Source organism: Halyomorpha halys, unplaced genomic scaffold (assembly GCF_000696795.3).
Source record: "Halyomorpha halys isolate HHAL.00 unplaced genomic scaffold, Hhal_1.1 Scaffold385.1, whole genome shotgun sequence".
Classification (NCBI taxonomy): domain Eukaryota; kingdom Metazoa; phylum Arthropoda; class Insecta; order Hemiptera; family Pentatomidae; genus Halyomorpha; species Halyomorpha halys.
In genome coordinates, this window is record NW_027112337.1 from 196342 (window position 1) to 209988 (window position 13647).

The 13647-nt window shown below is 31.5% G+C and overlaps 1 protein-coding gene across 1 annotated transcript in view; it reads right to left on the bottom strand.

Moving 5' to 3' along the window:
• The window catches only part of LOC106682041 (uncharacterized), a 42144-nt gene extending 30707 nt beyond the window's left edge, over positions 1-11437 (bottom strand). Inside the window, exons 1-4 of the mRNA XM_014422673.3 lie at positions 11144-11437; positions 7950-8288; positions 6615-6786; positions 1587-1656 (exon numbers count right to left, since the gene is read on the bottom strand). Coding sequence (XP_014278159.1) covers positions 1587-1656; positions 6615-6786; positions 7950-8288; positions 11144-11226 — 664 coding nt within the window. The 5' untranslated portion in view covers positions 11227-11437. The remainder of the gene's footprint in view (positions 1-1586; positions 1657-6614; positions 6787-7949; positions 8289-11143) is intronic.
• Positions 11438-13647: the final 2210 nt, after the last annotated feature.

A 13647-nucleotide genomic window follows, 5' to 3' on the forward strand; every position in this document is an offset into this window, starting at 1 on the left:
TTGTAGGATAGAAGTGAATCGGTTGGTTGTTAAGGAAAAGTAGAGGACAGTAAGGGAGGGAATGAAGGAGGCGCTTGGAACCGATAAGAATGGCCTTCGTTTTTTTGGCATTCAGCTTCAAATCATTGTTAGAGGCCCATGCGTTAATGCTGTCAATATCTTCCTGTAAAGCAATGGTGTATGAGATTTTTGGCAATATTGATTTTTTGATGGTGGGGGTGCTGGGAAAAATAGTTTAGTAGCCTACTGGAGTAAGTGGGTTTTTTATACCAGTCAGTGGACAAGGAGCCGTCATCATTCTTTATAACAAGTAGGTCAAGAAAGGGGAGGGAAGAGTTTGAGTTTCAACAGAGAAATGAAGGCGAAGGTGGAAAGAGTTAAAAGAAGAAAGGATATGAGGGATTTTATCAGGATTTAGATTATATGAGAAAAGGTAGTCTACATATTTTTTGATAAATAAAATGTCATTATAGAATAAAGGGATGACGAAATCAAGGAGATCATTAAGTACAATGTTAGAGAGATCAGGAGCGAGAGAGTTTCCCATGGTTTTTAGATGTCTCATTCTTTCAAACCTTGAAATAAGTAACACTGCATTCGCTAAGACTATTGAGTTTTTAACATAGTGGTTTATCTTGGTTCTCACATACGAGTACAGTCATCATTGAACCAGGTAATATATATATAGCTATGTAGCTATAGTCCTGTTTATAGTTGTAGTTAGTATATCCGTCATCATAATTTGAGTTTCCTAGATCATACAAGGAAACTAAAATACTTGCCATGATGATGCCTCACAATGATCCTCAGAGAGTATTAAATTCTAGAGCAATTTTGTGCTTTAGATTTTTCGCAACATTTGTTTACAAATCTTCAAGAATCATAAAAATCATTAGTCATTTTTGCAATTTACATCTTCAGGATCCATCATATCAAAAAAAGAGCCAGATATAACTTTGTCTTGAAATTGCTTTACTATCAGACTCAGGATAAAAAAATACCCCATCCCATTAGATTACTAAAGAACTGGAGAAGGTTAGTAAATTAACAATACTATAACAAAATAGATATCATATACCACTCTTATGACCCAAGGAAAATCAATTCAAAATTTCAAAAATGGAGGTGAACACGTAATGTATACTGTATGGATATATAATTACATATAAAAGAAAAAACAATCATATTTTTCTTGAAGTTTGAAATCAGAATTAAGTGGGTGGGAAACACCTATATATGAATAAAATTTCAATAACTGTTTACAGTATTCATCAATACTCATCAACAGATTTATGAATTTTACAAATTGTTTTTGACACTAAGTTCCTAAGTAAGAGCTTCTATTCTAAGATTTCATGCAGAACTTCAAGAGAATTAACCAACTGAAGTTCAAAGTTGGCATCTTGTTGCCATATGCTGTAAGAAGTAGAAAAAACTAGACTTTAAAAAATTTCCTGTTATAAATAATAAATTAAAAACAAATTCACTCGAAATCTACTACTAAGAAATATTATAAATAAACCTAAAAAAAAAAAAAGATGTCAAAACAAAGGATCCTAATTACAAAATAGAACTTAAATACTCACAAAAATGGTTTCCCGGTCCTGCATAGTGATGACCTTTATAAGCAGCAAACAAACCGGGATTAATTCCAATCTAAAACAGTAAAAAAATTTTGTAACTTCATTACTTGTCTTATTAATAAGAATTAGAATTAATATAGCAGTTTAATTGATTGAGATCAAAACAACTCAAAACTTGAACAATAAAGAACAAGTAGATTATCCCATATAAAAATTAAATGAATAATTATTTAAAAATGAAATATTTCAAACCTAATTTAAATTAAAATTATCTAAATAAGAACTGTTAGGATTGTCTAGTTCAGGGATTGGCAAACTGTGGCTCTTTGAGGATTTCCGTGTAGCTCTTTAATAACACAGGCCAAAAAAAAAGTTTTTGTGCATATATAATTTAACTCTTACATTTTTATTCAATACATTGAATAATAAACAAAATCTTGATTTGTAATTAATAATGTTTGCTCATGTAGAAATTAGAACATTTTGGATAGTAAGTGAAATCTTGGTAACAATAATTGTAATAAAATATACCCTCATAAAATAAATATAAGATGGACAGAAGTCTAAGGTAAGACTGTTCTTAGGATTTCCTAATCACTAACACTCCTAACTGAAATGACACTATGATAATGCATATAAACCAAACTACACATACTCAATACTAGCAAGTAACTCTCCGCATACTCCTGGAGGTACACGTAACATAGGAAACACGGATTTGTGATACTACATTTGTTAAAGCTGTATTTAAAACTGAATTTAGCCTGGCTAATTTCCTACTCATTACAGATGCAGCACAACTACTTCTCAAGAGGAGTTACTGATAGGTACAAACAGGCTTGGATAGCGAAAAAAAAATTCCTTGTACTGGAAGGAGGGTAGTAACTCCTCAAAACATTTCGTTGAGCAGCATCAGTAGTTAGTAGCAATCTAGGCAGGTTAAATTCAGTTTTAGCTGCAGCTTTAATAAATGTGTTATATCATGTATTTATGATAACTTATGTATTATCCATGATGTACTTATAGTATATATTTATTTATACATGATAATAAATCTAATTGAGAAGTACTGAAAATATATTATTCTAGTTCACCCCAACTCTCGCATTAGATATATTTCCTTCTCCTCTTGATTTCATTCAAAACATAAACACTATCATGCTCATTCGCATAAACAATATAATATTATCAAGAAAGTCTATTCAATATACACAATTGGTAAAGTTACATACTTTATATATAATGACTATCTTTAAGTAACATTATTGGGTATTGATGTCGCTGTTCACTAAATACTACATAACATATTCAGAAACGGACAGAGTATATTTATTTAGTACGATATTTTGAGCTCAAATTGTTCTAAACATTCTTGGAATATCACAGTGTAATTTGAGTAATAAAACCTATGAATTAGTTAACTCTTTAGCTCAAAATTTGATAGAATTATTTTCAGAAACTTGAGCTTGACTTGTTCCAAAACATTAATGGTATCTAGTTGAATAATTTAAGCCATCAAAACTGAAAAAATTCGGCTAAGTCATTCTCTCAATCATCGATAGAATATAATAAATACCTGAACACTTAATTTACACTATTTGTGGTTAGTCAGGTAAAAATATGTAAAAATTTATTTTCACAATATTTATTGGTGACGATACTGTAGCTGGGTTACTTAATGTAGTTAATAAAATTTCATTCAATAAGTAATGGCCAAGCTCCAATGAAAAAAGACCGATAATCATGTGAGAGTGAAACAATACATGGTAAGAAACCCATGGCAACCATGGTGCTATGGAAGCCATCCTTAGAATGAAGTTTGACTGTTGCCTATCTTAACAACAGTTCTTTTTTGGGCTTTAAAACACAAAGCTTTGTTCCACAGGAATAGCCTTACGTATTGGTGTACAAGTCCAAATCTTTAATACCCAATTTGATTGAACGTCTCTTACTGTTGACTTACCTCTGTCAAAGTTTTGAAACCTCTCACTTTTTAAAATAACTTTCATTTAAATTTGAGTAAGAAATGAAATTGGGATTCATCACTTCTTTATGAGATTCCCTTTCTTTCAATAACTCATTCGTCAATTCATCACTCCTGAGATCCAAAATAGGTATCGATATTACCATATTATATATATGTAGAATGTTAACAGTATGTTAGAACCACTATGTTTTTTTAAAATATTTATTTACAATGTATTGCCTCATACTGAGGAAAAGGAAGAAGAGGAGAAGGAAACATTGTATAAAGAATACGATAAAATTCAAAGAAATAGCCTTCCTTTCCCATGAAAACAGGGTTATATGAATTCAACACACAAATAGAGAAAGAGTCTGTATTCATGTCCATCATTGGAAGATTGTATGTATCATGAAACAAATGACAATGGTTAACAATTGTTCAACTTTGCGGCAGCCAATGCACAAATTGTTATGAATACAATCTTTCTTTACAAAAATAATCATAAAAAAACTTGGACCTCACCAAAAGGCATTGCTATACATATAGACCACATACTGATGTTAGATCACATACCATCATAAAGTGTGGACCAGATGAGACCACAATTTAATAGTGATAAAAGTGAACCAAGGAGTGAGGTTTGTATATTGTACAATGGTGAGTCAGAAATCAAAATGGAGTAGAACCAAAGCTCAAAGAGGAGGATATTAGAAACTCTTTCTAGTCAAGTATTGAGGAACATTCCTGCAGTTAAAGGAGGAAGAGGACCTCCTGAAGCAGGTCATAGCAGACCAGTATTACCAGAAGGATAGGGGAATCAATAACACCTAGTTTGATAAGAAATATGAAATAGAGGAAGAAAGGAATGCAAAGAGATCAAGTCTCTTGAGCTGAGCCACTAGGCATAGTAGAAAAGAGCAAAAAGAAGCAAGATCCAAAGTAAAATCAGTACTAAAGAAAAAGAAAAAGCAAGCACTATTAGAGAAGGTGAAGGATATTGAGGGCTCGGGAAGGAGTACTAATACCAGGAAATTTTGGAGGAAGTTAAGACCAGATATTCTGAAAACATGAAAGAGTTTGGTAACTGCATGGGGCTACTCATTATTGACAGTAAAGCTGCATGCATATGGCTCAAGTCATGCAATGCAAGAAATGGACATCCTAGCTAAGCTAATTAGACTTACAATGTGTACAACCGAGGACACCATTGGCAGAAAAATTGGAAACTTATTCTCAATGAGCTCAGGACTGGGGCCAGGAGATTCTCTTGAAACACTGCTATTCAAAATAAACCAAAGAGAAATTATAGAAATGAATAGGACTAATGTCACAAGGAACCATTTTTAACAAGATGACACAAGTGATGGCATATGCAGATGATGTCTTTGCAAGGAGAACTTGACAAAGTACCAAAGAAGTATTTACAATGCTTGAGATGGAAGGAAGGAGAATAGGTCTCAAGATTAAGGATGATAAAGACTAAATTTGGCTAAAGGAACTACACCATTAAAAAATTCCAGATCTAAAGCTTTAAGTATTTAGGATCGATGACCAATGATTCCACGGACAAAGAAGAAGAAATAAAATGCAGAATAATGGAGGCTAATCAACCGTATTTTAGGTTGGTTTAAACTTTCTAGAAGTAAGCTATTCAGTTGTACAGCTAAACTTGAACTTCATAAAACTCTTGTCGACCTGTCTTGACATATGCATCTGAATCCAGGACATTGTGAAAATCATCAGCTGGACGTATTGACAGATTTGAAAGAAAGATTTAAGAATGCATTTATGAACTGGAGGAAGAAAATAGTTCGTTTTGACCCAGAAAGAACTTTGAGCTCTACACACTTTATAATAGACTAAACGTTTCTCAATTATAAAAAACAAATAAGGTATAAAAAACCTCAATATAATAAATTAGAAATCCTTTCAGAATATGTTATTTAACTTTGTGCTACAAATTTTTGTTAAGGTGATCTCTCTGTGTGTGAAAACATCTATATACTGCATTATCTGACATGAATATTTCTGAGGCCTTCAACAACCTTCCATCCTTTTTCCCAATTATGTTTACATACATAGCTTTGTCAATTTTTGTGACATCAAGCAATAAGCTGTTTATAATTAAAAAGTGTTGTACATTAGGGTAGACCGAGAAACATTTGTTTTTTTAAAATCATAATACAGTGCTGAAGTTACAAATCAGGGAGATAAAAAAGGAAATTAAATCAATTCATAACTTCTGGTTGCTAATGGCTTCTTCTGGCCACGCACTGCCTCCTGAAGATCTTCTATGTCTATTTCTTACACCATACCACATAATAATCATTCTGATGAGGTTCCATTCCATACAAATTGTTATATTAAGGCCAATAAATAAGTCTGTGGACCTCGATAAAATGAACTTATATCCAAATCTAGATTATAAAATATGCCAAAAGAAAAAGAATATTCGTATTCTATCTTATCAGATACACAAAATTCAAAGTCAACAATATATAATGTCAATAAATTATCTAATGAGCATAAAAATGAAATATTTAAAACAAAATTATTTGTACTACCTATTAAAATTTTAAAAAAATTATAAAAACAGGAAGTACTTACAATTTTAATCATTGAAAACATTTATTTATTAAAAATGAATAAGCATTTTTAATCAATAATAATTTATTAATAGAGTGGCAACAAAGATTGTCACATTTGCAACAGGTTGCATCACATCGGAGTAACCAATATGTGGGGAGGGCAATGGTGAATTTTAGTGAGGAATCAAAAGAATGGATCATAACTTTAGCGATTACTTCCTTTAATTTTATAGGCTTATTAACATTAATTTACACTTAATGAATTATATTTACAAGGTTAGATGTATATCCCAAGTTTCTCATGTAGTTAAAGTGGTTCATTCTTTGAAGTACCAACTACTACTACTTGACAGCTGGGGCAGAAGCAGCTATACATCTCAGGTTGGGTTGAATCGTCCAACGGTGATACAACCTATTGGAAATGTGGCGAACTGCGTTACCACAATTGAATTAAAGTATTAAATGATCATCACTTACAATAACAATATCCAAATTTTGTGTTAAATGATCAGGTAAGGTTCTTTTTGACACTTCTTCTTCCGGCATTCCATTAAATCGGTCATGCTTTTTCCTTTCTTTAACAACTTTCATTGAGTTAGGATCTTTTAATGGATGGGTTATACAACCCATTAAACTTTGGTATCCCATTCTAAAAAAAAAATACAATAAAAACCATATAAATAACAATCTAATTTCACAATATTTATGCATATACCAAGCTTAAAGCTATTAAAATACAAATACAGACAAAAACAAATACTCCATTTTGCAAGATTAGGTTATTAGGACATTGGGGACTTTAAAACGAGAAATTTGAAGACAAAAATATCCTTTTTTTCTGTTGCTATGAAACAATGTATTTAAGGGTTTCTTGAAGTCCAAAAACTGTCAACTTTGTTCCTGTTCTGGAATACATCAGTTCAATAAGGGATAACAAATCTATGTTAAAAGAAAACACATCAATATTATGGAATAGGATTGAAAGAGATCAGAGGCTCTCAGTAATTTCTGATTTCACTGTTGATCTCTACTCTTGTCTTAGTCGTTTATGTGAGAATTGTTTTCTCCTTTATTTAAAAATCAAATTCTTATTCATTCACTTTTTTATTATTACTAACAATGAGAGACAGTTAATTATTTTTAAATAAAGACAATTAAAGATACTTTAAGGAACCTTTTTTTTGAAAATTCAGCATTTAAGCCATGTCAGACCATTTCAATCATGATGAGGATAAGATCTAGCTGATATTAACGACCACTTGATAAACTGAGTTTATACTCTCAAAATTGTGGGAATTGATTTTGAGAGAATCAAGAAAATGAGTAAAATCGATTATATATAGCGATTTTTCACATAATAGTTTCCTTCAGGTCAGTCAACTTTATTGAAAAAGTTGCTGTAACATTTCAGGCATATGATACCCACCTTAATAAGAAATTTCAGTTTCATATAACTTTTAGTTTTTGAGCTATGCTGTTCATGTACACACTCATAGACTATTTTTTGAGACTTAGATATTTGGACTCAGAAGGTCTTAAAACATGTATTTCTACAGAAAACACAGACTCAAAATTTTGTATGATAACAATACTTCTCTCACTATACATTTATATATTACCATGAGAAATTATAAAATTTCAATTAAATTCATTACACACAAACCAGATACATTATTAATAATTATTAACTTAAAAGAATTTATAATATCTTTTAAATAGTAAAATATTAGTATAATAATATAATAACCCATTTTTACACTTTAAAAAAAAAAATGGACAATATATCACTGCTAACTGAAAAAATGTAATTACCCTGACTGATTGTGACTATGTAAAGAAATATCTTCTGTTTTGATTTTTTTTTTCCTTCCTCTTTTTTTTGGTACTTGCTGCATTATAACAGGTGAACACTGCACTGGAGCTATCATATGTTCATCATCAACAAAAGAATATGGATCTTCTGGCATATTGTATTTTAATATACTATCCTGTAAATGGTTTCCCATTTTTGAAACCATGGCCATATGTGCTTGAGCATGATGATGATTTGGCATATCAAGTTCCCCTCCTCCAGCAGTTTCATATCCATCATCATGCGGCGGTTCTGGTTTTAAAGGTCCACCATCTTGGTAACCACTTCTGTAACAGTCACTGAGAACACCGAATTATTAATCAGTATTAAAAACAGAAACTCAAACTCTTAACACTATGGGTAATACATGTATACAATAATTTAAATGTTGACATAATACTTGCAACAACTAAAACTAATGAACATGAATGAGAAAATGTCAAAGGTAGTGCAAACTTCTTTAATATAAGTTATATTGTTATAAAGGGGTTTCAATTGTATAAATCGTTTATATTACAAAAAGAAAAAAAATGTATACATATATTTTTGATGGGCATTCTTTGCTAAAGTAAAAATAAAATTCTGATAACATAAAACTTGGAACCTTTTAACAAGATTATCTACTAATAGTTACCTTTTGTGATTTGATGATAAACAAGAAAAAGGTTTCAAATTGTATCACCGATTAATTTATCATACAATGAAAATTTTATATCCAATAAAACAGAGTATTTAACAGTTCACCTCAATCAAATATTAAATTTCCTGTTCCAGAGTTAGCCAATATTAATGAAGTTGAACACGTTTTAAAAATCCTACCAATGATTCTTTATCTTGTCCTGTGCATTAATTAATGATTGCAAAGTAGGTGAAATCGAATGCTAGAAAATATGGTTGCACAACTATTAGTCTTCACAGCAAGTGCGTCACTATTTCTCCACATGTCGATTTGAAGAGATATGATACTTTAAATATGACTTATAATAAGGTTTAAAAGAGGAGACTGTTCAAAACTCAAGTCCTCACAATTTTTACGAAAACTCCTAGAAAATCTTGTGGCAGGATGGATAAATAATTAAAAAGGGATGTTTTGAACCAAAAGAATTATGATAATGCCTAAAACATTAACATTGATAATGACAAGGGCACGAGTCAATCTCAGACAAATACCAACTGAGTAAAAGCAGGCCTCTGTTGTATCCTCCCGTCAGGGTCGCTCTCTTAAACCCATTCTCATTACCAGTTATTACAAACTGAACTTAAAATGAATATTGACTACCTATAGAGGAAATTTGTTAGAGCCAAACAAGAAGTTTGAAATAGTATTGCTCATACTTAATATTAAAAGAACATCAAAGATTTTCAATCAGAAGTTTTTGTTTTTAATTTCTTATCACATTAAGTGAAATATAAATGAAAATAATTGAAGTGAACTCCAGAGAAAAATTGAGTGTCATAAATCGAAAACAACTATCATCTTTTAAACATAAATATTCAAAAATTAATAATTAAAAAATACAATAATATACAAGTAGTTGTAATATGAATATAAATATTAACCATAATTCAACACATTCAGTACAAAGCAACCCACCGCACAGTGGGCTGTTTTGTGGGCATCCTGTACTGAAATAGTTAAACTAAATGGGAATTGTATTTATATTAATCCTATAAGATATTAAGAAACAGTTAAAGTTTTTACCTTTCAATATTTCTAATTAATAACTCTTTTGGCTTAAATATCATAAAATCTAACAGAACAGACAAAGTTTGTTAGTTTAAAGTTGTTCGTCCCTAATTTTAAGTTAATATTATATTCAAATTTTAGCTATATCAATGGTTAGAAATTTTCATCAAACATTTTCTTTATTATCCAAAGTTAAAGCCTAAGTTGCCTTAGGCCTCATATTCCTAATTTTAACAGTCATTTGCTCTATTGTGAACTGAATAGGGCCCACCGTGAACTAAAGTTGTAGTTTGAAGTAGTTTATATGTATATGTACAATATTTAATCTTAGAGAGTTATTATTAGCATTCTTAAATATTAAAAATTATAACATGAGAAATAATCCATTGGAAAACAGCAGTTCTAACAATTACAAAGAACAAATTAAACAGTTAATATAATTACAATCTCATTGTGGTCATGTAAGATACAAAATTAGAAAACAATTATTATAGTAAAATATAGAGTCAAATGGTATAAACAGAAGTGGGACTAATGTAAGGAAAGTTGCAATTCCAGGATTCTCATGTAAACAAACCAAAACTTGATAAGTGATATTTACACATGTTGATAGAGTATTCATGAAGAGTTAGGAGGATGATACAAATGAAGCGCAAAAGTTAAATGACTGTCGTATAAATCAAGATTCCCAAAAAAAAATCAAATTGCAAAAGAACATTGTAAGGAATAATGATTGAAAAGGACATTGTAAGAAAGAATCGAGCTAGGTATTGAACCAGATTCCTTTAAAAAGACACCCAAAATCACAGCTCATTTTATGATTCATAGATAAATAATCCATTATAGTCCTACAACCTAAGTTCCACAGGGTTTTTTTTTTTTTTAACTTTAATCTTTTTCTTCATCAGGAATTGCCCTTTTTGTTACTTCATTATTCATTATGTCATCTGAACGCTTTGGGCTCTTTTGTCCTTATTTTAGGATTAAGTTTTACCTAAGTTAGAAAAATTACAACTGAATGAAAACCATAAGTCATGAAACTTATAATGATTTGATATTATTAAAAAATAATAATAAATGAATGTCGACAAAACACTTGACATGTTGATACTGCTAAAATTCAAAATACCAGCCTGTTTTGACCACTAAAGCCATTTTGACTGAAATGGTAACATTATCAAGAACAATACTGTTAATAAATCACAAATCTAAGTTTCAAAAATAAGAGAAAATCATCTTATATCCATATAAAACTATATATAGAAACATTTTTACAAAAATAAATATATACATACCTTGAGGGAGGAATAAATCATGAATAAAATACAACCAGGAAACTTAATATCTAATGACAAAAGCCTTACAGCAATGTAAACAAACTACAAATAGGTTAAACTGGAGGAAGAAAATACAAGTTTAGAAAAATATGTCTAAACAATTTATATAAAATTCAGCATTTTTACTCACAGTTTTAGCCCTGTTCCTTCAGGTGCTTCCATACCAGCACCTAATAGAGTAGTAGCTTCACGAAATAAAGTAGCAACTTGCATTGTGTTCACAAGGTATCACTGGGGGGAACTAAATAAATTCACTTCTGTCACATTGCGGTATTATATTTTGAATTTCACTTACGTTACCGGACAGTCCATTACTAACATTATAATACGTTAAAAGCTCACTCTACTGGAAAAATCAAGGTCTCGATCGGTTGCTACACTTCTGAAAAATCAATAGAGAGCGCCAGTGCTCCCTTGATAAAAAAAATAGAGATTCGTAATTTTTACTTTACGGGTGAACCAGTACCTCATGCAGTAAGGAGTGGCTCAAACTGAAACATGAACCCTATGTCGAATTGATATTAACTTCCTATTCCCACTGCCAACTCAAAACGAAAATTAGTTACTTAGAACTCGTAATTTATATATTATTTAATAATATGTGAACCCAAAATATGTTTGATAACACTCCATTTCATTAAAGATCAATTATATTCACTGTCTTTAAACAGTTCTCACAGTTTACATTAATTACTTTGTTGAGGTGGTTGTTCTAGATCAGATTGTTCTGCTTCCGATTGAACATTTGAAACACTTTATACTAAAAGGCCTCAACAATGCGTGTTCATACAGATTAGGTTGCAGGATAGATGGATAGAATGGAAGTCTTACGAGAACCAGACGTAAATTCTCGAAAAATGGAAACTTCGCTCAGCAGGGAACGAGCCTGCAGTCGCGAAGGCTTAGGGAATTCCTGTGGTAACGATCCGATTCAATTTCAGAAAGGAAACATTGCTCTGCAGAGAACGAACCTGCAGTCGCGAAGGGGATTGTAAGTCTTACGGGAACGAGCTGTAGGTCTTTTACGATAGGAATAAAAGGTAAAGGAGAGAGGAGGTGACCAGTATATATTAGCGATAAACACAACAGATGCGTTAAAAAAATAGTTAAAGAATATACTGATCTAAATGCGTCTATTTACAATTTCCCAGGAGGTACCAATCAACTGGTAGCTATGGGATTAAATCTGTTAAGAATGCAAAGGCCGGTGAGAAATTACTGTGAATCAATATATTCTTTTGTTTACGTTTATTTAATAAAATAATATATTTACAATTACGATAATATTTACATAGTTTATACATTAGAACATTAAACTATTTACAATTTAATCAATAAATCAACATAATACAACATTTTTACAAACATGGGTTAGGAAACGATGAAGATGTTGGTTCTTCAGATTGCTCATAGCTACAGTCGCTACAACTTAATCTGATTCGAAAAGCTTAACATGAATGGCTAAGGAGTAGAGAAAACTTGCTTTGGATATTTTTTTTTTCTTGAGTTCAGGATGAGAACAGAATATAAACTAATATCAACACAAAACACCAATATTTTTAATATGGTAAAAGTTTAAAGGCTAGAATAGGCCCAAGATATAGATTTCCGAACAGTGAGCAGCAAATATCAAATATGAACAATTGAAGTATACCTTAAGAGTGAAACATCAACTACGTTGTTCCTCAGGACATAATGGCCGAAAAGGTTGGGTCGTAGGTCCCAGAATGCCTGGTTCGGGACGTAGTGGGATCGATTCCCACCTGGAACTGTTAAAATTTATTTCTCGCCGGTCCAGAGAAATGAATCTTGAAACTCTTACCTTGGTTATTGGCGGCGGTAACCAGAGTAGCCGCCAGGAGTTTCCGATCAGTCGAGAGTCGGTTTTTTGGACACAGATCAAAGGGGTTCTTGAGAGCGCTCGTATAGCATCTCCACTATTGTTCTTTGTCTAGTTGCAACTGAGAGCTGTTACGAGGTTAAAGGTGTTTATTGGTACTTTTTATAATAAGTTTTATATTTAATTTTATTTATTGATATTCAATTTCCTTTCATTTTCTTTTTTTGTAATAAAAATAATACAATCCAAGTGCAATGACTGAAACCACTAGTACGTCCGCCATGCTTGCCTCTCTGAATAACACTGACATGTGGATGGTCTGCTCTTTGTTTACCAAGCATACGTACAAGCCTCCGATTCGTGGCGAGCGGCCAACATGTGGATCCACCTTTAAACAACTCCAGCCAGATAATGCCAGATATTCGTCCTCAGAAACCTATTAGAAAGGCAAGTATAAGATATTTTCCTATATCCTTTTATATACCCCATAAGAAGATCTGGATTACTTCGTAGTTTAAAACATCACTGGAAGTGTCATTGTCGCTATAAAGGAAACCTATAAATGTGCAAAAGAAGTAGTGTGAGTCAATGGGAAAGATACTGCTACATTTCAGACGGATTTAAGAGCCAATCAACTCTGCTAGAAGGGTTTAAGATATGTAAGGAGATAATCAAAATCAAGTAGCTACTAAACTACCATCTGGAAGAAATTTCAGGTTTTAGACAGACCAAACTGTTGATATTACTGGCGAAGTTCAATTGATACGGATGGTTGATGAAGATAAAATTATATA